This window comes from Schistocerca americana, chromosome 3 (assembly GCF_021461395.2).
Source record: "Schistocerca americana isolate TAMUIC-IGC-003095 chromosome 3, iqSchAmer2.1, whole genome shotgun sequence".
In the NCBI taxonomy this organism is placed as follows: domain Eukaryota; kingdom Metazoa; phylum Arthropoda; class Insecta; order Orthoptera; family Acrididae; genus Schistocerca; species Schistocerca americana.
In genome coordinates, this window is record NC_060121.1 from 685,549,966 (window position 1) to 685,577,657 (window position 27,692).

General features: G+C 41.0%; 1 protein-coding gene across 2 annotated transcripts in view; it reads left to right on the forward strand.

Annotated features, from left to right (window-relative positions):
• Positions 1-27,692, forward strand: part of LOC124605639 (luciferin sulfotransferase-like) — a 749,478-nt gene that overhangs the window by 504,645 nt on the left and 217,141 nt on the right. For both annotated transcript variants that reach the window (XM_047137460.1, XM_047137459.1), the window contains exon 3: positions 6,980-7,079. In XM_047137460.1, the coding sequence (XP_046993416.1) occupies positions 6,980-7,079 (100 nt within the window). The remainder of the gene's footprint in view (positions 1-6,979; positions 7,080-27,692) is intronic.

Genomic DNA, 27,692 nt, shown 5'->3' on the forward strand with positions numbered 1-27,692 from the left:
TCTAGAGCACGTTGGGTGGCACGGGATACATGCGGACGTGCATTGTCCTGTTGGAACAGCAAGTTCCTTTGCCGGTCTAGGAATGGTAGAACGATGGGTTCGATGACGGTTTGGATGTACCGTGCACTATTCAGTGTCCCCTCGACGATCACCAGCGGTGTACGGCCAGTGTAGGAGATCGCTCCCCACACCATGATGCCGGGTGTTTGCCCTGTGTGCCTCGGTCGTATGCAGTCCTGATTGTGGCGCTCACCTGCACGGCGCCAAACACGCATACGACCATCATTGGCACCAAGGCAGAAGCGACTCTCATCGCTGAAGACGACACGTCTCCATTCGTCCCTCCATTCACGCCTGTCGCGACACCACTGGAGGCGGGCTGCACGATGTTGGGGCGTGAGCGGAAGACGGCCTAACGGTGTGCGGGACCGTAGCCCAGCTTCATGGAGACGGTTGCGAATGGTCCTCGCCGATACCCCAGGAGCAACAGTGTTCCTAATTTGCTGGGAAGTGGCGGTGCGGTCCCCTACGGCACTGCGTAGGATCCTACGGTCTTGGCGTGCATCCGTGCGTCGCTGCGGTCCGGTCCCACGTCGACGGGCACGTGCACCTTCCGCCGACTACTGGCGACAACATCGATGTACTGTGGAGACCTCACGCCCCACGTGTTGAGCAATTCGGCGGTACGTCCATCCGGCCTCCCGCATGCCTACTATACGCCCTCGCTCAAAGTCCGTCAACTGCACATACGGTTCACGTCCACGCTGTCGCGGCATGCTACCAGTGTTAAAGACTGCGATGGAGCTCCGTATGCCACGGCAAACTGGCTGACACTGACGGCGGCGGTGCACAAATGCTGCGCAGCTAGCGCCATTCGACGGCCAACACCGCGGTTCCTGGTGTGTCCGCTGTGCCGTGCGTGTGATCATTGCTTGTACAGCCCTCTCGCAGTGTCCGGAGCAAGTATGGTGGGTCTGACACACCGGTGTCAATGTGTTCTTTTTTCCATTTCCAGGAGTGTATAAGTGTATGTCATAGTTCAGTTTGATGTTAGGAAGATTTTTGTTCAATAAATGTGATCAATACTATTCTTGTTTGTTTAGTAGTGATCAGTTCCCTGAACACTATTTAGTTACTAAATATTAATCAAAATTAGTGAAGGGGCAGTTTTAATTAACAGGTTGGGTCTCATAACAGGCCTTCCGCCAGAGCCAACGACCCGATCCAGTAGGGAAAGTTAACAAGTAAAAACATTCTTGTTAAAACCCCACCGACATTTGGCTGACCCGCCTAGTGTCCCTTATCATCATTGTATTGAAGGAAAACCCCTTCCAGTGTGACATTTTGTCACTTTTTGTCATGTTTGGGTTCACAGTACGGCTTAAGGCCTAGACCTTCTGTGTCTTGTCTATTACTGTTTCGCTTTTTCATGCCGTTGGCTTTGTCCTTCAATAGTTCATCCTCTAAGCGGATTTGCTACTGACTATCACTAAATATTTTCTGCAGTTACACCTATAATTTTTCCAGCTACTGAGCTTCTCTTCCTTGTTCTCGAACCACTGCTGCGCTGCGCCGTCCACGTAAAATTATACGTTTTCCAGACACATCTTTTCATCCACCAGTTGTATTTGGCGACCAGACCGAATTCATTCAGCGATCACATCGATTCCTGAACGCGTCTCTGGGAAACACTGATGGACGCTGGATATGCATCTCACTTACTCCTGCTTAGGAGTCCATCTGCCTTTGGAGTATACGGATCTTAGGAAAAGCGTACTGTTTCTATTCCACTTCCTGTCCTTGTGGGCGACGACTTTTACGTTGCGTAATTGGAGCCACTGTGACGCAGACGCTTAGAAGTACACACCAAAGGACCCGCTTCCAACAACCAGAGTCACTCTGAAACCACAACTGAGTCGAAATACGAAAACAATGTTGTCAATGAACTACAACACTTAGCACTGAAATGACGTTTATGATTGACACCAACGCGCAGCCAGAACAGAGTTGGACTCTTGGACGAAGAGTGCTGATATTTATACAAACATCGAATATGTCAGAATGCTGCTATTTATTCAAACATAGGATATTTCAGGATATTGACACATTACAAACATAAGATTTTTGAGAATCGTCCTCTAATATTATTTTTATAATAAAAGGTTCGTCTTGATCAAACAAATTTTTACTATTTTTTTAATTTAATTGTATGGCTTGGGCCCCCTGTCGGGCACGCCGTTCGTCGGGTGCTGATCTTTCAATTTGACGCCAAAGTTCGTTTGTTGATCCTTCCACTCAGTTTTTTATTACGGAGGCCAACCAGCTCTCTGACCGAACACGCTGAGCTACCGTGCCGGCGACCATTTAGAAACCGGGGGCGGACACAAACTTTTACTGGCTGTTACCTATTTCAGAATGCTGAAGATTAGATGGGTAGATCACATAACAAATGAGGAGGTATTGAACAGAATTGGAGAGAAGAGAAATTTGTGGCACAATTTGACTAGAAGAAGCGATTGGTTGGTTGGGCACATTCTGAGGCATCAAGAGATCACCAATTTAGTATTGGAGAGCAGCGTGGAGGGTAAAAATCGTAGAGCGAGACCAAGAGATGAATACACTAAATAGATTCAGAAGGATGTAGGTTGCAGTGGGTACTGGGAGATGAAGAAGTTTGCACAAGATAGAGTAGCATGGAGAGCTGTGGCCGGCCGAAGTGGCCGTGCGGTTAAAGGCGCTGCAGTCTGGAACCGCAAGACCGTTACGGTCGCAGGTTCGAATCCTGCCTCGGGCATGGATGTTTGTGATGTCCTTAGGTTAGTTAGGTTTAACTAGTTCTAAGTTCTAGGGGACTAATGACCGCAGCAGTTGAGTCCCATAGTGCTCAGAGCCATTTGAACCATTTTTTTGGAGAGCTGCATCAAACCAGTCTCTGGACTGAGGATCACAACAACAACAACCTATTTCAGCTACTCCCATATTCAGAACTATTACATTAAAAAAATAATGGTGTAACCAGCTAAGTTACATTAGCTGAAGGAAAACCTATAACAGGTCTGGCGACACATAAGAAAAATAAAAATATTTACATGATTAACAGCCTTGCATACTAGCCATCCATACAATAAAATATTCTGGTGTATGTGTCAACGTCAAAATTGTACATGTAGGTATATAATACGAGGTGCTGGTGAAGACCTGGAAGGATTTGGCGTTTATACATAGATAGCTGAAGCCAGCAGAGGGCGGATATATGATTAACCAACATCGTAAATTTAATAGTTAAAATGCAGTAGGCTACGTCATTAATTAAAGTTACTTCACATGCAAAATGAGCGTCTGACAATGAAACATACACTTATATACAATATATGGAATTAGATCCGTACTTAAAATCAACATAAGAGGTTCAAATAGTAATAATGGGAAATTCCTAGCCGGCAAAGTAAAGTCAGTATAAAAAGTTCAAACATATAACCACATCTATAAATCGAAACCTTTGAACATGACGAAATAGTGAAACCAGAAGGGTAAGTGTATGGTAATCAACGAAACAGTGATAATTAAAAATTTACTAGTCAGTAATACATCCGGAGTGAGACCTCAATGGCGCCGCCTCGTGGCTTCTCTGTATCCAGTTCTTGTTCTTCTGTGAGGGGAGGTTGCGGAAGAAGGCCCAGTCTCTTCGCCGCACGTCAAGCTGCCGAGGCGCTGGAAGCTACCCGAACTGAGTTTCTGAATACATCAAAATAAGGATTCATGTTCAACTCATTCTGTTCAGTCAGCAGTAATTCCGTTTGCCGTTTTCTGTGTACATATATCTCCATTTCCACGAGTAGGTTCAGTAATGGTCCCTTTGATGCCCTATGCGACACACCCATATTGTCTTCTATGTTTGCTGCCCATGCTTTTCTTTATCCAAATGTGTATCGAAAGAGCTCTTGTTGTGGCTACGTTTATGATCTATAAAAACGAATTTTGAAATTTCTTTCCGTCTGACCGATATGAAACTTGTCACACTTTTCACAGTTGATCTTACTCTAAATATTTGTTGCTGTTGTTGCCAGTTTTGTGGCGTGGCCTACAACCAATGGTACCTTTCGTTTCAGGTCTAATTTTTACTTTCGTTTTTCTGAAAGCTTGTGTAATTCTGTCGCTCAGTGCACCATTGTATTACACAGCAACAAACTTGTTAACCTCTGAATCTATTTTCTTCTTCTTGTCACACATTTTTAATTTTAGATTATTGTGAAGGTTCATTACATCACGGTCCTTATACCCGTTTGTCCCGGCTACTTCTCTAATCACATTTACTTCTTCCACTTCGTCATTAGTGGTGAGTGGTAGTTGTGGCATCCTGTTCATAATCGCCCTGAAGTATGTTCACTTATGCTTCTTCGGGTAACAGGATTTCACATTTACAATCGTGTCAGTAGCCGTTGTCAGCAATATGCTAATATTATGGCGTCCATGGCTCTTAGTTAACCTAGGATGCAAAAACTTATACTGCCAGTACTGTGTCAATTACGAAACCTACGCCGGCCGTTGTGGCTGAGCGATTTTAGGCGCTTCAGTCCGGAACCGCGATGCTGCTATGGTCGAAGGTTCGAATCCTGCTTCGGGCATGGATGTGTTTGCTGTCCTCAGTTTAGTTAGGCTCAAGTAGTTCTAAGTCTAGAGGACTGATGATCTCAGATGTTAAGTCCCTTAGTTTTCAAAGCCATTTGAACCATTTTGAACGGAACCTACTTGAGGAAATGGAGATTTATTTACACAGAAAACGGCAACCGGACTTACTGCTTGATGAAAAGAGTGAGTTTAACCTGATGCTTATTTTGCTGTATTCAGAAACCTACTAGTCTGAGCAGCGTCGAGCGCCGCAGTAGCTTGGCGTGCGGTTGTGTGCGCCGACCACCAGCGGCGAGGAGGCGGCCCTTCTTCCGCAACCTCCACCAGAGGGAAACGAGAAGTGCATACAGGGGAGTCACGGGGCGGCGCCACTGAGATTCCGCTCCCAATGTCTCATCGACTATCGACTCTTTAACAGTCGTTAATTAATTCGTAAATCACCCTACACTTACGGTTACGGTTTAATTGTTTTCTCATGGTGGAAGGTTTCGATTTATAGATGTTATTGTATGTCTGAACTTATTATACTGGCTTGTACACAATTGGGTGTTTTATTTTGTAAGGCTAGGAGCTTTCCATTATTACTATTTGCACGTCTTATGTAGATTTTAAGTATAGATCTAATTCCATATGTTGTATATCAGTATTTGTTTTATTATCAGACGCTCAATTTGCTACGTGAAGTAATTTTAAGTAATGACTGCGCACACTGCGTTTTAACTATTAAATTTACTGTATTGATTATTCATGTAATCTAGCTACAGAGGCCTCTTCTGGCCTCAGTTGTTTGTACAAGTACCAGAAGCATCTAGGTCGTCACCAGCACTTATTCTCTCCCTAGATGCATAATTTTGATGTTGAAACCTACATCAGAATATTTTATGGCATGTATGGTATTCATACTGTTAATCATGTAAATGTTTTTTAATTTTCATATGTGTCACCAGGCCTGTTATAGATTTTGCTTCAACTAATTTAACTTAATTGCTTACACTACTGTTTTTTGTTTGTAACAGATCTGAAGATGGCAGTAGCTGAAACCGACAATAGTGAATTGTAAAAATTTGTGTGACCAAGACGGACCTTTACAAATAAATTGTCACAATATGATCAATGACTCATTTTGAGACTTTATGTCTTCCATTGATGAATATTCAATAACAAATAACAGCTAATGGTACGGTTTGAAACGGCATGCTAGTGTGCCAGTGACGCTAGCCACATCACTACGGTGATAGTATCAAAACAAGCGCCAGTAATTAATATGGTGCATTAGCGGTCTATTTATAACCGCTTTATCTTCCACTCTAAACGTACCATTCATAATTTTGATTCCTGGAGATGGAAAATAAATATTGGAGCAGAAGAAATGAATTAAATTCTTTGTTGCGTCCGCCATTCGAACCCGGCTCGCCTTGTTTGCTAGGCATAAATGCTAACCATTACACCACTACAACACAATGGTCAACAATGTTGCACGAACTACTCAAGTCGATTGCCCTCCCCAACATAAACTTCAGTTCATATCTTCAGCTTATTTTTCCTTACATTATCGAGTCCCGGGCGCAGCACAAATTTTAATTCATTTCTCCTGCTTCGATCATTATCGTAGACGACGAAGAGACTTAATTGTCTCAGGGAAACATTTTATTATAAGATGTATAAGGAAAAAAATCTGATATCATTTATCGATAATTGTTTGTGTTGACTTTCATCTTTGTTTCTTTCTTTGACAAGCTTTTCTAATAATCGACCAGACTTAGGACTGTTTCGACCGCATGGTCACATGTGAGACCTGTCATATAGATCAACTGCAGGGAAGGTTCCCCAGCAACGAAGTGTAAGAATTGTTGTAATTTGCGGTCGTATATTAATTTATTCGTTCATTAATGTATTGACTCCGATAGTTTCGGAATGCTGGATTGTAAGATATCTATTTACTTACATATGTTATTTGATAACACTGACCCCCGCTCGCCCTAACACATTACTAGTTGTTCGCGTCAGTAAATGGAGACTGAGTAACCTATGTTAGTAAATAGGTATCTTAGATGCTAGTGTTCACTATCTAGTTAAGTGAATATATCAAACTGCAGTGGCAGAAGATCGTTAATTTTTTTCTCTTGTGTTACTTTTTCAGTTGCTCTATCGATATCATCATAATGTTAATCTCAGAACAACAATGTCAGTTTCTAACGTTTTAAAATGTCATGTCTTTGTTATGTGAACATTGCGACGAACTACAATACTGCGTAGTACATGAAATTCTACATCTGTTGCGTTCGTCAGTAGTACACTTACGATTCCGGTTTCAGCGGCTGTCACTGAATCATAATTCTTCTCTGTTTAGGTACTACCTGGACCCAGGAAATGGTTTGGCTCATCGGTAACGACTGTGACTTCGACACGGCGAAGAAGAAGAGACTTAACGAGCGCGTGCCTTTCATCGAGTAAGTAGTTATCGGTCCTTGTAAACTGAAAAATCTGTGGTTTCCTTGATATATTACACTTAAATAGTTTCTAAGTTACTTCACGATAAAAACTAATGTAATACGTTTTACAACTGGCTTACGTCTGTAGAAACATTTATGCTGAGGTTACTTAGCTGATAACACTTCCTGAATTAACTCTTCCGCTTTACTTTATTTTATTAATTGACGCCATGTCGTAGGAAACAGAGATCTCTGTTCACGAACTGCACTTCGCGCCCCCGTACCTAAGGATGGTCTACAGTGCAGTATGGAAGCGGTAGTCGATAGTAAACGAAATGATCCAGATGGTGCTTGCTAATTTATTATTCACCTAATTGATTTATTCATAACTAGTTTTATGGTTGAGGTGTTGTTATCATGTGCTCATACTTTTATAAGTGAGACGTAAGTTTATTATCTGACATAAATAGGAGTAACATATGTGAAGGCTACTCATAAACTAACTACCGACACCATTAAAAAAGAAATAATTGTTTAAATAAAAATATATTTTGATGTAATACGTTTCTAAATCTGGATAAAAAGCAAAAAAATAATTTCTTCTAGCGCCATACAGATTCATAGCCCCATACAGCCAGCCATAACAATTTTTGCTTGTTAATTTTTAATGACTATGACCATAGTGGGAAGACATGTAATTCAAAACATGGGGCGCATGCATTACATACATGATACTTATTAGTTCACTTCCCAACTATTACTACTGCATGCGCCCCACGTTTTTCGTTATAAAACTTACAACTCCTTTCATAGTTGCACAAATTTTCAGAATTATTTGTATGGGGTTAGAAATTTGTGTGGGGCTTAAATAAATTATTTGGAGCTTTTTAAGTCCGATTTAAATACTTGTTAATTTAAAAATTTATTTAAATGATTTTTTTTGCTTTTTAGTATTGTGTGTGTGTGAAGTTTCCCAACGACTTTTATTCTATTTTTTGTTTGATTACACACATAAAAAATGTTTCGCTTCGCCTTGGTTCAGAGAGTTCCGGAACCTGTACTGAATATTGGAATAGAGTTCAACATAAACATCCTTTCCACCCTTTTTATTGCTCATGAAAACCACACATGGCCTGTTGTACCACCATACAGCGAGACCTTAAGAGTGATGGTTCAGATTGCTGAACACACCGGTACCTCTAATACCCAGTAGCACGCCCTCAAGCGTTGATGCACGCCTGTATTCGTCGTGGCATCCTAGCCACAAGTTCATCAAGGCACTGTTGGTTCAGATTGTCCCACTCCTCAATGGCGATTCGGCGAATATCCCTCAGAATGGTTGGTGGGTCACGTCGTCCATAAACAGCCCTTTTCAACCAGCCCAGGAGTGTTCGACAGGGTTCATGTCTGGAGAACATGCTCGCCACTCTAGTCGAACGATGTCGTTATCCTGATGTGCACGATGGGGGCAAGAATAGTCGTCCGTGAAGATGAACGCCTCGCCAATATGTTGCCGATATGGTTGCACTATCGGTCGGAGGATGGCATTCACTTATCGTACAGCCGTTACGGCGCCTTCCATGACCACCAGCGGCGTACGTCGGCCCCACATAATGTCACCCCAAAACAGCAGGGAAACTCCACCTTGCGGCACTCGCTGTATTGTGTGTCTAAGGTGTTCAGCCTGACTGGGTTGTCTCCAAACACGTCTCTGACTATTGTCCGTATGAAGGCATATGCGACACTCATCGGTGAAGAGAACGTTATGCCAATCCTGAACGGTCCATCCGGAGTGTTGTTGGGCCCATCTCTACCGCGCTGCATGGTGTCGTGGTTGCAAAGATGGACCCCGCCATGGATGTCGGGAGTGAAGTTGCGCATCATGCAGCCTAATGTGCACAGTTTGAGTCGTAACACGACGCCCTGTGGCTGCACGAAAAGCATTATTCAACATCGTGGCGTTGCTGTCAGGGTTCCTCCGAGACATAATCCGCAGGTAGCGGTAGTAGCCCTTGGGCGGCCTGAGCGAGGCATGTCATCGACAGTTCCTGTCTCTCTGTATCTCCTCCATGTGGGAACAACATCGCTTTGGTTCACTCAGAGAACCTGGACACTTCCCTTGTTGAGAACCCTTCATGGCACAAATTAACAATGCGGACGCGATCGTACCGCGGTATTGACCTTCGAGGTGAGTATCTCCTTCCTGGTGGAATGACTGGAACTGATCGGTTGTCGGGCCCCCTCCGTCTAATAGGAGCTGCTCATGCATTGTTGTTTTGCATCTTTGGACGGGTTTAGTGACAGTCAAAGGGACTGTGTCTGTGATATAATATCCACAGTCAACGTCTATCTTCAGAATTTCTGGGAACTGGGGTGATGCAAAACTTGTTTTGATGTGTGTATATATATATATGTACTGTCTGTTTACCTGGAGCTCTGCCTCTGTAAGCATATGTCACACATATTGCATGCATCTCCTCTTCCCCTCTCTTTGTCCATCTCCTCTTCCCCCCATTTCTGCTCAGGCATGCCTGCTCATTCACATACTGCCTGAAATGCATTGTATGGACCTATTGGTAGAATGAGTGTGAATCCACTGTTTGGACTGTTACCAGTTTCAGAGCTCCCATCTGCACCCATGTCTCGTCCCGGTTCCCAATCCTATTCACAAACTCGTCACCCCCTTCACTGTAGCACTGAAGGAATGCCAGGCCTAAGCCCTTTCCTTCAGTTTTGTCAAGATAGTTTAGGCGTCTTGGTACCCACTGTATACAAAAACTGTTCAGAAAGTTCGGAAATTGTGAAACGGCGTTTCGTACGCACAGTTTCCGCAGACGTTCACCACCCACACCCGAATACCTTATTCACCAAATTGCATCATTAACATACGTGGAACGAGCCTTGAATTAATCTGCACCATTCACTAACCACATAAACATTCATAACGCCATCTCTGTACACATGCCACAACTGATGATGAATGTCGATTGTATTGACTCCTTCTGCATGCAGCAAGCACGTGGCACAAAGTATCTCGCAATAGCTCCGTCCATTTTACTTGCTACTTACACACTGACGAACACTACGGAGAGCTGAATGACGCGTCATCAACTCAGAAGTAAACATTTTCAACCCCGCAAGCGACTTGAAGCTATAAGTATCTATTTTTAATTGACGATCGGAGATCAATTTACAAATAGCCATCGTATGCGTGACTCCCGCATATACCAGATAATAGACTGACACCGTTTGTCTAATAAACGTAAACATGGTCTGTAGTAGGCTGTAATGTGATGTTTATATAATGGTGCGATTAGTTAATTTGGACTAAGTGTGATTGTCAAGGACATTTGTATGTCATTTTCAAATCTCTCGTAATTAAATGTAAGAAATAGTCATATTCCGTCATTTTACGAGAGTGACACGTTTTAAGACCGTAGTCTGAACTTTGCTTTATGTATAGCAATATGATAACTTCAGTTTGAAAAGCATATAATCGCTGCCGCCCTGAACCCACGCTGAGCGAGGCTGCTCACTCCTTAGCATGCTGGAATCGCTTCGGAAGGACGACGGTCCCAATTACTGACGGCCATCCAGATTTAGGTTTTCCATTATTTTGTAAAGTCTCTTAAGGCGAATGCTGGGATAGTTCCTATGAAAAGGTCATTAGCGATTTTGTTCCCCATCCTTTTCTCACCAGAGCTGGTGCTTCTCTCCGTTGTCAAAGGAGCATTTAACTCTAACCTGCCTTCCTATGCTAATCCTATAAACGCAGACACAATCTAAACCCAGCAGTAGCGTCGTTTTGTGAATATTCTCAATGCCCACGATTTCCACATCGCTGCTCACAGCCGGTGTGACACAAATACTAACCCTGGTGCCATTAGTGATTCCATTAACTTCTAGAGACGCACCACAGTAGAAGTCAATAGAAGTAGATATAAATAGGCCGATAATGCACCATATTAATTACTGGCGCTGTTTTGGTACTATCACCGTGGTGATGTGGCTAGCGTCACTGGCACACTGGCATGCCGTTTCAAACCGTTCGACTAGCTGTTATTTGTTATTGAACATTCATCAATGGAAGACATAAAGTCTCAAAATGATTCATTGATCATATTGTGACACTTTATTTGTAAAGGTCCGTCTTGGTCACACAAATTTTTACAATTCATTATTGCCGGTTTCAGCTACTGCCATCTTCAGATCTGTTACAAACAAAAAACAGTAGTGTAAGCAATTAAGTTAAATTAGTTGAAGCAAAATCTATAACAGGCCTGGTGACACATATGAAAATCAAAAAACATTTACATGATTAACAGTATGAATACCATACATGCCATAAAATATTCTGATGTAGGTTTCAACATCAAAATTATGCATCTAGGTAGAGAGTAAGTGCTGGTGATGACCTGGATGCTTCTGGTACTTGTACAAACAACTGAGGCCAGAAGAGGCCTCTGTAGCTAGATTACATGGATAATCAATACAGTAAATTTAATAGTTAAAATGCAGTGTGCGCAGTCATTACTTAAAATTACTTCACGTAGCAAACTGAGCGTCTGATAATAAAACATACACTGATATACGACATATGGAATTAGATCCATAATTAAAATCTACATAAGACATGCAAATAGTAATAATGGAAAGCTCCTAGCCTTACAAAATAAAACACCCAACTGGGAGTGAACAGCTATCTGTCCATCTCCAGATATCGTACGATTTAGCAAACCAGATCCAGTCATCCACCCTGACAAATCCAGGACTACTCCTGCCCAGACTGGTATGCATATCATACACAAATCCCTACCCTAATCGGCGACCACGATTCCCATCTCCAGAGTCCTGAGGACATCCAGCAAGATGCTGAATCCCTACTACACATCATCGCAAATGCAATTGCCAACCTTATACTGCTTCGAACTGTCTATTATGACCATCCAGCTCCTCCTTATGCGCTCTTGCTCTACTCCAAGAACCCCATCGTCTTTGCAGAAAATTTTTTTCATAGTTGTGACTGAGACGCGCTCAGGCGCCGCCGACACCTCCAGCGATATGTTCACTGTTGTTTACCAGGTAAACGACGTTTGGACTTGCACATGAGATGCAATATGTTAAACGAAACATTTGCAAAATCTACGAAGTACTGGAAAGCTTTCCATAGACTTTCGGGTTAAAAGACCACTCCCACATATCCACACCAAAGCTAACTACTTCGCCTCCTAACTGCAATACATTTTCGTCATTGCCCATGAGCCCAACTTTGATAATTCGACGGTCGCCTCTGACCAAGAAGGTACAACCATAGTCGTATACGAAACGCCTTTAACAGAATACAGCACCCTGAACTGCTATTCAAGCTACAAACCTATACTTACCCACTTGACTAGGTCTACGTTATAGCATCCTTCCTTCATCAGCCCTATACATGTTACTATGAAACACGCCAGCATCCGCATGTTTCACTCTACAGTAAGTGTGCCTCAAGGAACCGTCCAGTCCCTTCCACTTCACATCCTCCACATCCCACAAACTCCCAAACCTACTCCCCTCCCGCCCCTTCACCTATCTCCTGCAACGTGTTGACAGCACTGCTTGCCTACCGACTACACCCTCCAACTATCTCATTCGTTTCTCCAACGACACAAGCTTCTCCTGGTTGAGTGGTGTAACACATGGAAATTTCCAGTAAATCTGCAGAAAATCCAAGCCAATACCTTTGCTGGAACCACTCTTCGTTTCCGTCATCCATATTTTCAACTGTTCCTCTGCAACCAAATCAGTACAAAGATTCTGTCTGAGTAGAAAACTAACATAGAGGGCATTCCAATACCAAGCCCGAATACGACTGAAACTACTAATAGGACTCACCTATATATCTCTCTTATGTCCCATCCAATCTTATGACGATGTGTGTACATGTAAACTGAACCAACGAATAAAAATTTATACCAAGGCTGTGATTCCAAACTGGGTCTCCTGGTCACCTGGCAAGTGCAATGCAATGCAATCCTGGCACAGTGTCTCTGCACAACTGCATGGACTCCCCTAGCAAGCCTCCCTCCTCAGCCCAATTCCCAGTTGTGCCTCAGCCCACTTGGTACTCCCCCAAAACTCGAATAACATTGCAGAGGCTCTCCAACTCTAATGGACTAGAACCTCATAATCGAAAGAAATCGAGGATCCTGCCTGAAATCCAGGATGAGTACTTTAACCAAATGAAAGTAAATGGTTCCAGAGTCCTTTCCAAGACTCAAACTTCTGTGATATATGTACGTAGACTGAAACGACCAATTAAAATTTGTACCAAGTCTATGATTTTAATCCGCGTCTCCTGCTTACCAGGCAGACGCAGTAATCACTACTCCATCCTGACACAGTGGCACTGCACAACTGCACAGACTACTAGGGTAGTCACGCTTCCCTCCTCAATCCAAATTTCCATTTATGCCTCTCCCTCCTTGGTATTCACCGTAAATTCGAACCACATTGGAGAGGCTCTCGAACTGTATTGGAATGGAACCTCAGTATAGAACAGAATGGCCCGAGCCCATTCTAACTAGCTCGACACCCGCGACCATTCCCTATTGGATCAGGGTTCCGAAACTTTTCCTGTCACGGAACACTGAGAGTCCTGGTACTCGTGTGGAATATCTTGTTTATTTTTGGAGTTAATAAAATAAATAAAAAAATTATAAGATGAGAAACTTTCATTATTCAATGATTACTAAGTATTACGTCTTAGCTAATAACAGAGAAATCATGATACAGTTATAAAAAATAAGAAAAAACGCCGAGAAAACAGCATTTTTCCCGGGACACTCATTCACTTCCCGCAGAACACCAGTGTTCCGCGGAAAATCTGACAAAAAATTGCAAATTTAAAAATCGCAAATTTAAAAAGCAAGAATATTGTGGGCAAAAATGAACTGCAACTTGCACTGTAAATTGAAATCATAATTTTTAAAATTGTGCACAAATACTGAAGGATGCCAACTGAGCTCGACATGCTGCTTAGCTGTCGCAGCGGCCCGCATCTGCTGGACTGACCAAGAGGCATTCGCTCCCTATGGACTCAGATACTATAACGAATCTTCACGCAATGGAATAACGATATGGACTAGGTGGTCATAGTGCAGTAAGGCGACAAAATTAATGGGTTATCTCATAATATAGTGCCAGACCTTTTGCCCAGCGTAGTGCCTCAACAAGTCTTTGGAACCCCCTGCAGAAATATAGATCACGCTGCCTCTATAACCGTTCACAATTACGAAAGAGTTGCCAGTACAAGATTTCGAGCAGACCATCGTTTTTCAGTCGTCTAGGGTCAATCCGATATGGTCACGAGTCCAGGGCAGGCTCTGCAGACGATGTCGTGCTGTTAGCAATGGCACACACGTCGATCGTCTGTTGCCATAGCCCATTAACGCCAAATTTCGCTGCGCTGTTCTAATGGATGCATTCGTCGTACGTCCCACATTGGAAGAGGAGGAGATTAACGTTTAACGTCCCGTCGACAACGTGGTCATTAGAGACGGAGCACAAGCTCCGATTAGGGAAGAAGGGGGAAGGAAACTGGCCGTGCCCTTTCAAAGGAACCATCCTTGCATTTGCCTGAAACAATTTAGGGAAATCACAGAAAACCTAAATCAGAGTGGCTGGAGACGGGTTTCAACCGTCGTCCTCCCAAATGCGAGTCCAGTGTGCTAACCACTGCGCTTCCCCGCTCGGTGAAATCGTCACACATTGATTTCTGCTGTTGTTTATGCGGTGTTGATTTGTTAACACAGACACGTTTTTGCAAACGCCTCTGTTCTCGGTCGTTAAGTGAAGGCCGTCGACCACTGCGTTGTCCGCGGTAAGAGGTAACGCCTGAAATTTGGTATTCTGGCACACTGTGGATCTCGGAATATTGAACTCTCAAACGATTTACGAAACGGAATGTCCCGTCTACCATTCCGCTTTCAAATTCCGTTATTTCCCGTCGTGTTGCCATAATCACGTCGGAAAACTTTTCACGTTAATCTCCTGAATACAAATGACAGCCCCGCCAGTGCACTGCTTTTTTTATACCTCATGTACGCGGTAGTACCGCTATCTGTATACGTACCTGTATATGTGTCATCTCAGTGTAAGTGAATCCTGGGTGTTGGTTCTTTCAAAAAGCATTAGGTAAATGATAAAATGAGGTCGTTTGAGTACTGAAATCAAATATTAGTCCAAATCTGTTTCAATATTCTCTCTGCGAACATGCAAGAACGTGAACCAAAGACAAAACATTGTCGTGATCGATCAGAAACAAAGAAAGCTGAACTTAACATTTAGAAGCATTTAACAATATAACAGAGATGATTAACTGACCTGGCAAAGTCCGCGAGGAATAGAGCAAATGGGAGTGTTCGTCATGTCCCAAATCATTCATGGAAAACAGGAACTTGGTGAACACCTAGTGGTTGCAAAAACGTTTCAGAAGGGTGTATGACAACTACCTGCAAATAACATAAATAGCCTGGTCATTGATGGGCCTGCGATCAATTAAAATACGAATAGATCTGGTGAACCTAAACCCGCGAGATAGTTAACAAATCTCACTTCCCGATTTCCGATGCTGTAATCACTCACCGTAATTCGTGCCCAACAAAGTGGGGTGTGCGGTTGACGTGGGTGATTGCCCATCCTGCGCATCCGCTAAAACTCACTTTCTCCGTTGTCAGAAGCAAAAGACGAAGTCTTCTTATCCGCAGCCGAACGCCGATTGTTCTCTCCCGAAGCCGAAGGCTGAGTGTTTCTAGATAAGAATCTTATCTTCCGCAACAGAAGACCTAGTGTTTTCCAGAGCAGACTGTTCTCTTTCTGCTCTACATAAGTTCACAAAAAATCACCTCTGCAGATCAGACGGCTTCTCCAAAAGTGGTCCAGGGGCATCATTTTAAGCAAACTGACAGACTCCTCTCCTAGTAAAAGCTTTACACGGTATCCAATCGTCTTTCTACCCGCATAAACAATTTCTGAAGAGATTCGGTGTCAAATCCCCACTCACTGAGATTGTTAATCCTTCGGCCGATCTGCTATTAACGAGGCATTAATTGTCAGACTTTTTTTTTATAAAATCAGCCGTTAAAAGTGTTTCGTACTGTTTATTTTAACAGAGGCCATTCGCACCACATGCTGTGGCACTCAGGTGTCGGCATGTCGTCCAAAAACAAAGAGAGGAAAAGGTTCTCCAGGAATACACTCATGTCCCTTCCCTCAACAAACAACAGATATCGCTATCTTCTGATTGGCTCTGCTAGTAAAAAATTATTCTGCAGTGCTTCGGGCTTTATCCTCGGTTCATTATACTTCTAATTAGAGTCGGGGACACCACGTGGTGCCGTTGTGACGTATATATAAATTTTCGGTGCCTACAGTGTCACGTCTTTCAGTGTCACACAAATTTTTATTTTTAGGGGGATCACTTAAGACTATTTCCATGAGTTCGCCCCTCAGATTTCTCCCTCATATCACAAAATTGTCGTCTGATGTGGTACAAACTGAAAAAATAAATTCCTTCTAAAGCACAGTTTCGTATATAATTTATATTCAAAACCTTACACCTGTGTCACAGAACAAATCCTACATCGACAATACTTTACACAAGTTTAAGGGAAGAAATGTTTCCGATAATTATTATTACAGTATTTAAAGAACATCAAAATATGAACAGACTGAAATGAACAAACATTACATGAGACTATGTTAATCAATTTAACTGTAAAAAGCTAAGGAGCATATTATTAGCAAAATGAGAAATATGCAAAAGTGAAATGCCAAAATGAACACTTCTCAATTGGGAGTAAATCAAAACAATCAGAATGGCTGAAAGAGAGCACAATAACATGAGCCATCAACGAATAAGAGCTAAGCAACTGAGCAAATAAGAGAATAGGCAAAAATGAGATGCCAACAAAATGAGAGCTGGCCGAATTCCGTCGGCGGCACCTAGCGGCCCGTACGCAAGTTGTGCGATTGTTGTCGCAGGTCGACCTTAATCTATGATGTTACATGGCCCCCAATGTGGAAGGCGGTTAGTTTATTAAATGCCTGACACATTTTGTCAGCTTACGCCGATCGCAGAATTTTGCTTTAAATTTTCAAATTACTATCCTTGTTTCTACCACCTTTACATTCAGTGGTTCACAAAATGATCATTGATTATCACATATAATGATATAAATACAAAACATTTTAGTCATATTTCAAAATTATGACGACAGTAATACAAAACATTTTATTATATATGCTTCTACATCTATTGAATAGAACGTATTATGCAATATTTCAGTTGATGCTTTGGTGTAAATATTTAATTATTTTACAGATTTTATTTTACTACAAAAGCTGTAATGATTAACAGGCATTTACCCTGTTTGAAAATTCATTGTATGTATATTGTGACATTTATGGTACATGGAAACGTCTGGAAATCGTTTATGTAGATGAAATTTTTCTGTAGTGTACTTTGTTAACTTCGAAGGTACTACTTTAAAAATGTGTATAGAAATATATAGCACACACACATGTATCTATCCAACCTTTTGCATCGATAAGTTATTTTTCAAAAAGAATATATGTCAGGGTGGCTCAAAAGACCCAAAATTATCCGTGTCCTTCGAGTAATGATGTTCAACAGACATACATTTCAATTATATAAGGTAACATTTGTATATCCTTATCCTTTCCAATTTACTAGCTATTGACATAGTTTGAGTGTGGTTGAAGAAGTAGTCCAATAGCACCTAGAAATTTTGAATATTGCCCTTTATGTTAAGGTCCTCAGGTCAAGCAATAGTGTATCACTCATTGTTGATAGGGCACATCGTTTACCTGTCCTATGACTAAGATATTTTCTTTTGTTTAGACATAAAAACAATTTTAGCATTTTATGTACATTATACATATTTCCTTGTTTCTTTGCCCTTTTTGGACTTATCACTACTCAAAATGTAAGTACTGCCGATTATAGGGGCTACGAATTACATGTGACTGTTATCGTGTTGTTTTGCTTCTCTTCACAAAAATTTAAACTATAGACTATAGTCAACATCGTTCTTGTAGTCACGTTTATATTCACAAGACTCCGTTTGTTTTTTTTTTTTTTCGTTTTTTTTTTTTTTTTTTTTTTTTTTTTGCACTTCATTTCTAGTCTCAAACGATATATATGCATAATAGAACATAAAAAAAGAGAAAAGTATCCCTGAATGAGTGCAAGTAACTTATCTTTCGTGGATTACAAGTTGAAAGAACTTGAATCTTCTGAGTCTTTTCTTGTATTGATGTGCATATAGAGAACCATAACTCTCGTAAGATTTTGTCTCATTATGTGTTTCCAATATTTGTGACCTTAATGTCCTGTTATATTAGGAACAATTTTACAGTTGGTCTAATATTTATTTTATATTTATTTTAAAGAAGAAAAAAAACATTTTATGTTGTTTCTTACGCTACATTATCCTCATTCCTTTGCATTAGAAATATTTGTTTTATCAACATTTTACCGGAAGCATCTTTACAAAATTCTACTTGACACACTTAAATTTTATATAGAAAATGTGCTACATCGATACTACATTATTTCGTTATAAATTCCTGTACTTTCACATATCACATAATATAATCAATTTTTAGGTGTACTTAAAAAAAATTTTTTTTTCTTACGAGTGTAGGAAACATCTTTAGACAGTTAACGTGTTTAGCTGAAAATTTTGAATAAAACAGCGAAAAAGCAAATTTATTAGTAGCAACATACGATGTTCAGTCCAAGATGATTATCTGTATAGTCATTTTGCTTTTTTTTTATCGATATACTTTTTAATGTCTTGATGAGGATATAGTCCCTTTTGTTTAAGGGTACCGGGATACACTAATAGATACACGCCGGGATGGGGTATATTCTCTATTAAAAAGGTCCAGTATATAATAGCTGCCACTTTTTATTCCTTTTTGACAATAATGACGATTTCACATGACTCCTAATGAGGACTTTATCACCGACTAAGAATGTTCTTTTCCCAGTTAGTCTATTATCAAAATATTTCTTCCTCAATTGTGCTTGGTGATGTTGAAAAATGGTCGCCTATCTGATCTTTTCGTCGAAACAGATGCTTTGATATGCGGATTTCGGCCAAATTTTTGTCCACTCATTTTGTTGGGGCTTTTTAAACATGAGATCTTCTGGAGTGTGGTTTGTCGCCGAATGCGGAAGATTATTTACAATTTCCTGAAAGGGTTTTACATAACTGACCCAAGCAGTATGGTTGTTATGGCAATAAACTCAAGAATTACCCTTGCTACGGGGTTCGCTTTCGGATGATATTCGGACACAAGTATTTGCCTCTTTTGCAGAGTGGCCAAACATCTTTTCTACGTGGATGAGGTAAATGTGGTCGCATTGTCTGACAATAGCGCTTGCGGTTTTCCCACGTGCGGTATAAAATCAGCAAATAATTTTCGAAGTATGGATGAGCTTTTGGCCAACTTAACATAAATTCTGAGGTACTTCGTAAAAACATCAAAAAATGCCACTCAGAATTTTGCACCACCCCTGGCTACTGGGAATGTCCCGCAAACATCGACCGCTAAAATCTGCGAAGAACAGTCTGGTAAAATCGGCTGTAGTTCACCTTTTCTACATATATTTATGGCTTTCGCCTTTTGACAAATTACACAAGTGCGAATCAAGTTCTGGACTTTCTAAAATTGGGGAAATAACAACATGTCTCAATTTTATTACAACACTTAATAACCCCAAAGTGCCTCCAGGTGTTACGGGTATACCATATTAATCGGTCTAGACAATCAACTGGAATACATACACACCACTTTTCAGATGTAGGATTCTTTCTATAAAATAGCACCTGTTTTTCAAGTCTATAATGGTTGCTGATTTTTGGATTACGACCTATCAATAGCACCTGTTTCACCGAGTTCCACTGAGGATCGGAATCTTGCAATGCTACTATATTTTTACCTAAGTCAACAAAATCTGTCTATTTGCCCCATCTTTCATTAGAAACACGATAAAATCCAATGTTAGATCTGAGAATGGGGAATATTCGTTTAGTCCTTGGGGCATCCGAGATAGGGCGTCAGCAACAATGTTGTCCTTACCACTGATATGCACTATCTCGTAACTGTACTCTTGCAAAGCAAGATACCACCTTGCAAGTCATGCATGTAGGGATTTGAAACTATGCAAAAAGCTTAGCGCCCTACGATCGCAGTAGACTGTGGCATGTGCACCAGCTAAATAATAATGGAATTTTTGGAATGACCACAGAACGGCCAGTTGTTCCATTTCTGTAGTATAGTAAGATCGTTCAAGTGGGGTTAAAGTCCTAATCGCGAATGCAATTGTGCAAAAGGTGGGTTGTCCATCAATATTTTGAACGTGGAACAGACATGATCCTAATCCCACATTGGATGCGTCTGCATACAAACAAAATTCCATGCTCATACCAGGATGATAGAGTAATTTTGCATTTAATAAAACCTCTGATTTTTTCAAAATCAGACTGGCATTCCGGAGACCAATTCCAGTACGTGTTCTTTTTCTGATGTCATAACAACGGCTCCGCATTTAGTATTTGATTTTGAACATATCGGCGATAGAATGACGCCAGTCCCAGAAAAGCTTTTAATTGCCGTTTTGTTCTGTGCGCTGTAAATTTCGCTATGGCATTCAATTTTTCACTATCTGGGAGGATAGAATACGAATCAATAATATGGCCCAAAAATTTAATTTTCTCTAGTGCCAACTTCGATCTACACAGATTAGCTGTAATACCAGCATGCAAAACTTATTTAATACAATCTCTAGTATTTCCATATGTTCCTCCCAACTATTTGAGGCGATTAAAATGTCGTCTACAAACAGTGATATCTTACTCACAAGTTCGGGACCCAACGCTTCAGCAAGTGCCGCAATAAAGACACCGCAGCTTATATTTAAACTGAATGGTAAAACTTTGAATTGATAACTTCTTCCTGCGTGAATGAAGGCTGTATATTTCCTAGATTGTGCCGCAATAGGAATTTGCCAGTAGGAATCTCGGAGATCGAGGCTAGAAAAATATTGTACGCCACGATATCTCTGTATCAATTCGTCTATACTCTCCAGCCTTGTTCTCACCGGTATTATAATTTTATAGATTTCTCTTGGGTCGAGAACTAGTCGTACTTGTCCATTTGGTTTGTCCACAGCAAGTAATTGGCTCAAATAGGGGCTGTCAGATGGTTCTATGATGTTCCATGCAAGCATCTTTTGAATTTCATTACTATCTGCGTTTGTTTTTGTCCATGGTACTTGGTACGAACTATGACAGAAGGTTTTATACGGCATGACATTCATCCTATATTCATATCCCCTAATCGCACAAGGTTTTTCTTGGAATACTCTTTCGTATTTCACGAGAACCTTAACAATTCAGAACGCTGCTCTGAGGACAGCTGATCTGATTTAGAGACTATTTTTAACATTTGTTCATGTCGGTCAGATTTTATTTCTTGAACCTGATTCCCTCAGCCTGTAGTTTTATTTTTTAAATGAACTTCATTTGTATACCCGGGCAAAACCTTGCATGTGTGTCGGTTATCCTCAGTAATTTTAGAGAGACGATTTTCTGTTTGACCTTCAACTCACATTTCCCGTTAGAAAAGTCGATCTTTGCGTCCTTTTCTTGCAAAAAATAAAACCCCAAAATACAGTCCACTATCAGCGCATCAATTATGAGGAAGGTGCATTCAATAGCTACATTTCAAAATTCTATCTCTAATTGGGCTTGTATTTTCTCGCTTCTACTTCTCCCTCCAATCGCTCCCAAAACCTTACTATTGCTAACAGGCAATATTGGTACCCGTTTTGCTTTAGTGATCTGTCTAAATAAGTCCATAGAAATCACATTAATTTCAGACCCAGTATCAAATATTGCGTTCACTGAAATACCTTCGATTAATATTTTAAAGGCAGGTTTTATAACTGCCGGATGATTGGTGTTGTATTTAGTGTCCTCGTTATACAATTCATTTCTCATGTCAGTGCCATCATTGTACCTTAACATTTTCAATCTTAAATCAGAATCGTCCCTATCTCGCCCACCCGCCAGCACTTCGGGACATCATGCGGTGGTAATTTGTTTTCCGCTGGCTGAGAAATCGGCCGCATTTCGGTATCATTTTTTTTATCGATTACTATTGGTGGTGGATGCTGTCGCCAGTTTTGATTTATCGGATTTTGTGTCTGGGTATTCTGTCTTCCTTGATTTCTGTTTTGTGTCGTTTCGTTATTATTGTAGTATCCTGGAGTGAACCTACGTTCCTGCCTCCTATCCGCAGTACCTCGTTCCCACCGGCCTGTTCTACCGTAGCCGTACGCGTTTTTATTGTCTTGGCTTTGGTACGCCGAGCTGGGTTCTCTGCCAGCCGGTTCGCGACGCCGAATATTTCCATTCCTCCACGACTGTCTGTGATTTAGAGATCTTGTCCGCACATCCTCCTGCATCAAATCAATTGCATCTAGGATGGGCATAAACTCATCAATGTTTGCGTCTGGGGCGTGTATTAATTTTTCGCGTATATCAATAGGCATCTTACTCTTAAGAATGCACAACAACTCTTTATGCGAAATAGGCTCGTCCCAGTACATCGTTTTATTCAGATACTTCTCGAAATACTTTCGGAGCGTTCCTTTGCTATATCTTAACTGTTCGGGGTTCAATACAGCCTCACGAAGTCGTTGCTGTACCCCTAAAGACCAATATTTCGCGAGAAACCTTTTTTCAAACTCGTCATATCTGGAACATTTTTCAATGACTTCAGGGGCCCACAAGGCCGCATCATTTAACATGAATCCACTTACGTAGCGCATCTTTTGTAATTCCGTCCATTTTGTGGGTAACACGCCACGAAAAGAACGAATAAATACTACTGGATGCACCCCAGTCATGTCAGGTGAGAATGACTACTGACCCCTCCTGTGTTTGATAATGTTTTCCTCCATAATGACATTTACATAAGGGGTCGTAGCCCGCGGTAATGAATTTGATTCCTGATCCCGAGTTACCTCAGAATTTACTTCGGTGGCTTGCCCCCCCCTTTTGTGTACTAGCATCTACTACGTTCTCTCCACGTGTCGGTGTGGAAACATCACTCTTGACTACCTCTTTAATATCGGTAAGCCCATTACTAAACATGTTTAATTGCTCATTTACTCCCCTTCGCCACTGAGATAATTCCTGAGTAGTTTGCATTTTTACTTCAGAAATCTGAGCAGTTGGGTCTATCGATTGTCTTTCTTGTTCTTTTGAAATGGAATTTACGGCTTCCTTTACCCGAGAATCTATTTCTACAGATATTTCCGTATGCTTTAATGACAATTCGTCGAGTGTCATAGACAATTGATTTACTATGACCTCGAGAGCGCCTTGATTTCCTTTTAACTGTTTTACTTCCGAATTTAAGTCTCTGACCGCGTCCTCGTGTTCGCGTCTGAGATTTATTATTTCTTGAGCCATTTGTGTTTGATTTTGAGAAATTTGCCCAATCTTCCGAGACATTTCGCCTACTTGTGCCGACACTGATTCCTGACTTTTATGTATGTCATCTACTCGTATCGACAGGGCTTCCTGATTTTTATGAATGTCATCTACTCGTATCGACACAGCTTCCTGTTATTTATTCATCTCACCTACTTGAAGAAATATAGCGGAGATGGTACTCGTCATGATTCGTAATTAATTTTGTATACTGGGAAGATTTTCAGCAGCTAATTCCTCAGTCTCAGTAGTACTGCACCTACTTCTTTTAAATCCATGATTACACACGTCAATTTCAAATCTTATGCTAGTCGTCACACGAAATACGGATAAATATTCAGGGACGCATGTCCCTCACGCTTACGCGATGGCCTGTTTTGATTACACTTGGCCGTGGTTCCAGTTATCTACAGCACTACCCGCTACGCTACGTACCGTAGGAAAGGAAAATTGTTCACTAAGTATCGGTTGGAAACTACTCACTACACTTGGGTGTTCTACAAGACAAAATAAATTATGTTGCTCACCAAATACCTCGTTTAACCAGCTGAACCGTCGATTTTGGAGAATCCATTTATAATTACAATTGCTCATACACTCGTTTACATGAAAAAGAAAACAGACATAGATTAGCACAATGCCAGTTTTTATCAGAAAAATAGAAATGTAGATATAACTCCTATTTTGATGAATAAATTGGGAACTTACTATAGAAATAGGCTTAAGCGAAATCCCTCCGGTGCCTCCAGTGTGATATATATATATATATATATATATATATATATATATATATATATATGTATTCGGTGCCTACAGTGTCACGTTCAAACCTTCCCGTCTCCTCTATACCTCTTGTGTTATTGATAACCTTTCCTTTTACAACAAACTATGTAACCTTTTCTTAGGATTTCTATCTCTTGCTTAATAGTAACAAATGAAACCTTCCCTTTGAAATTTATTCTCTTTCTCTACCTTCGCATACAAATTTAATTGCTGCTTATTAAAAGTGATTTTCTGATTATTTCGACGAAACATACAATGTGTCGTCGTCGTGGCCCTCAGTCGTTATCTGCAATAACCCAAAACTGTTCCTTACCTTTTTTTACTGTTGCTAGATCGCCATCTGACTGCTACACTGAACTGCCCTGTTTTACTATACTCTATTAGCTGCTGGTGGCTGTATTTATTACCAAAGCTGACGTTATTCTTTAATAGCAAAGCTGGCGTTTAGCTAATTTGACTGAAATTACGTAATTCATAGTTAAACTTTTTCTTGACAACAATAAAATTTTGCAAAGCTTTACGTTGATGGTTTTTGGGATGGATTATAATTAGAAATGCAATATTGCTGGCAAAAGTTAATTGTATTCTGAATGAAATGATTTTACAAACGTTCAAATGGGACTTACTTTTTACAATAATCTTACAACTAGCAATGCGCAAACACCTTCAGTAGTCTTGAGTTTCTCAAAAAATTAATTCAATAATATTAGTTCCTCTTATTATAATAGTTAGCTGATGTCTCTGTATGTCCGTTTATAATCTCTTGTAAATCATAGCTAGTAGATGGCAGGCACAACGCTCCTCTCAACCTCTCGCTTCAGACCTGCTACCGCCTCACTTCACTTCTCGCTTACTACTGACTTCCTACGACCGCTAGTGCGGTCTCTCCTGCCAACAATGCTTTCTGGTGCAGACAATCCCTGCCACCATTACAAAATGTATCCCTGCGCGGTCTTTCCCGCTCTTTTCTTAAAATGTATCCATACGTGGTATCTCCCGCACTTTTTATAATTATATCAATTTGCGGTCTCTCTTGTCAACAATACTTTGGTGCAGACATTCCCTGCTACCACAATTATTTCTAACATGACAAATGTTAATTACTCCTACTTAATCCTATTAATAAAATATCAACATCTTTCATAAATTGTGGTTTGACAATAAACAATAGAAATATACACGTCTTACATATCCCTGCTACCACAATTATTTCCAACATGACAAATATTAATTATTCCTACTTAATCCTATTAATAAAATATATACATCTTTCAGAAATTGTGGTTTGACAATAAACAATAGAGATATACACGTCTTACAACGTCTTTCAGTGTCACACAAATTTTTATTTTTAAAGGGGAGCACTTAAGACTATTTCCATGGGTTCGCCCCTCAAATTTCTCCCTCATATGACAAAATTGTCGTTTGATATAGTACAAACTGAAAAAATAAATTCCTTTTAAAGCACAGTTTCTTATATAATTTATATCCAAAACCTTACAACTGTGTCACAGAACAAATCCTACATCGACAATACTTTACACAAGTTTAAGGGAAGAAATGCTTCCGATAATTATTATTACGGTATTTAAAGAACAACAAAAAATGAACACGCTGAAATGAACAAACATTACATGAGACTATGTTAATCAATTTAACTGTACAAAGCTAAGGAGCATATTATTAGCAAAATGAGAAATGTGCAAAAGTGATATGCCAAAATGAGCATTTCTCAATTGGGAGTAAATCAAGACAATCAGAATGGCTGAAATAGAGCACAATAACATGAGCCATAAACGAGTAAGAGCTATGCAACTGAGCAAATAAGAGAATAGGCAAAAATGAGATGCCAACAAAATGAGAGCTGGCCCAACTCCGTCGACACTTACATAGGGTTGCGCTCGTGGCGGCTCCTCGCCGCCCGTACGCAACACGCGCGCCTGCGATCGCAATGCACTCTTAGCGCTCGCGGCGGCGTCTAGCGGCCCGTAGGCAAGTTGTGCGATTGCTGTCGCAGGTCGACCCTTCATCTATGATGTTACATCGTCCGGAGCTTCCGTAATTACGCACCTGCCTTGCTTGACAATGGCCCAGGCCATAGCTGACTACCTGGCCGCCCATCGCACCAGACACTCCTCCTCAGCCACTGCTAGATATTCAGACGAAGTGAAAGTAGATGTCTCGAGCCTTTGCCCAGTTCTTGCCGTGTATAATGGGTTCTCTCTGTCACAGCAGTGCCCTGCTGACTCGCAGTTTAATTCTCTCGGCGGTCGCTGAGTCTGTATAATGAGTTAACTTGGCAGACTTGGCGTAACTTTTAGAAAGCTGGACCGTGCTCTCTAGGGTGCCTTCGGGGGCTCGGAACTACTGGTGTCCCTTCTCCATCTCCCCCTCCCGCCACCCCCCCCCCCCCCCCCCCCCGATCCTCTTACTGCGGCTCATCAAGACACAGCTATCTCACAGAGATACGGGCGTGCAAGCTACTACACAAGATACAGCCAATTTTTAGGATAGCGGTTGATGACTCGATCCTTGCCATAACTGATGATAACATAATTAGCATTAAACTTTTTTTGTCGGTTAAAATGTGAACTCTGTCTGGGATAAATCAAATTAACCGTAGTAAAATATGAGGCGAGTCAGTCCACCATTGAACAGAAGCATTTGACAGTATTTTTAAATGTTTAATTCATCCATTTTTATATGTTTTAAAAACTAATTATGTATAATCTTGGGCAGAACAGCAGTTCTATCCGCAGCAAGCTCACATCTTAACGGGGAAATGAAATGAGAACAAAGAAAAATTTATTTGACAGTATCTAGCTAACAGAGTCCACCAGACGATCCTGAAGAGCATCTCAGCAGTGGAGTGGAAACGTCGACTGTGGAAAAGAAATTTGATGAAGAACATCACGCCGTCTGACGCCCTAGGACATGAACATTTCATTATCAGTGACAACAGCCATCAAATCCTGCAGACATGCAAAGAATAAGGGACCATAATTTCAATACATAAAGAAACTAGACGTCATTTCAAGCAGATTGATAAACATGATGCCACTCCCACTTCTCAACGCTGACTTCAAGATAATAAACAAAGCTATTGCATGCCGTTTGTCCACAGTTCCTGGAAAATCAATATCGTAAATACTGGCTGACTATAGAGAAATAATATGTTTAGTTAAGTGCCAGCAGCGAAAACGTAGAATTAATTACCTTGGGGCTATCCCTAGCGTTCTTTCAGATAAGTCATTGTTACTTGTTGAAAAAA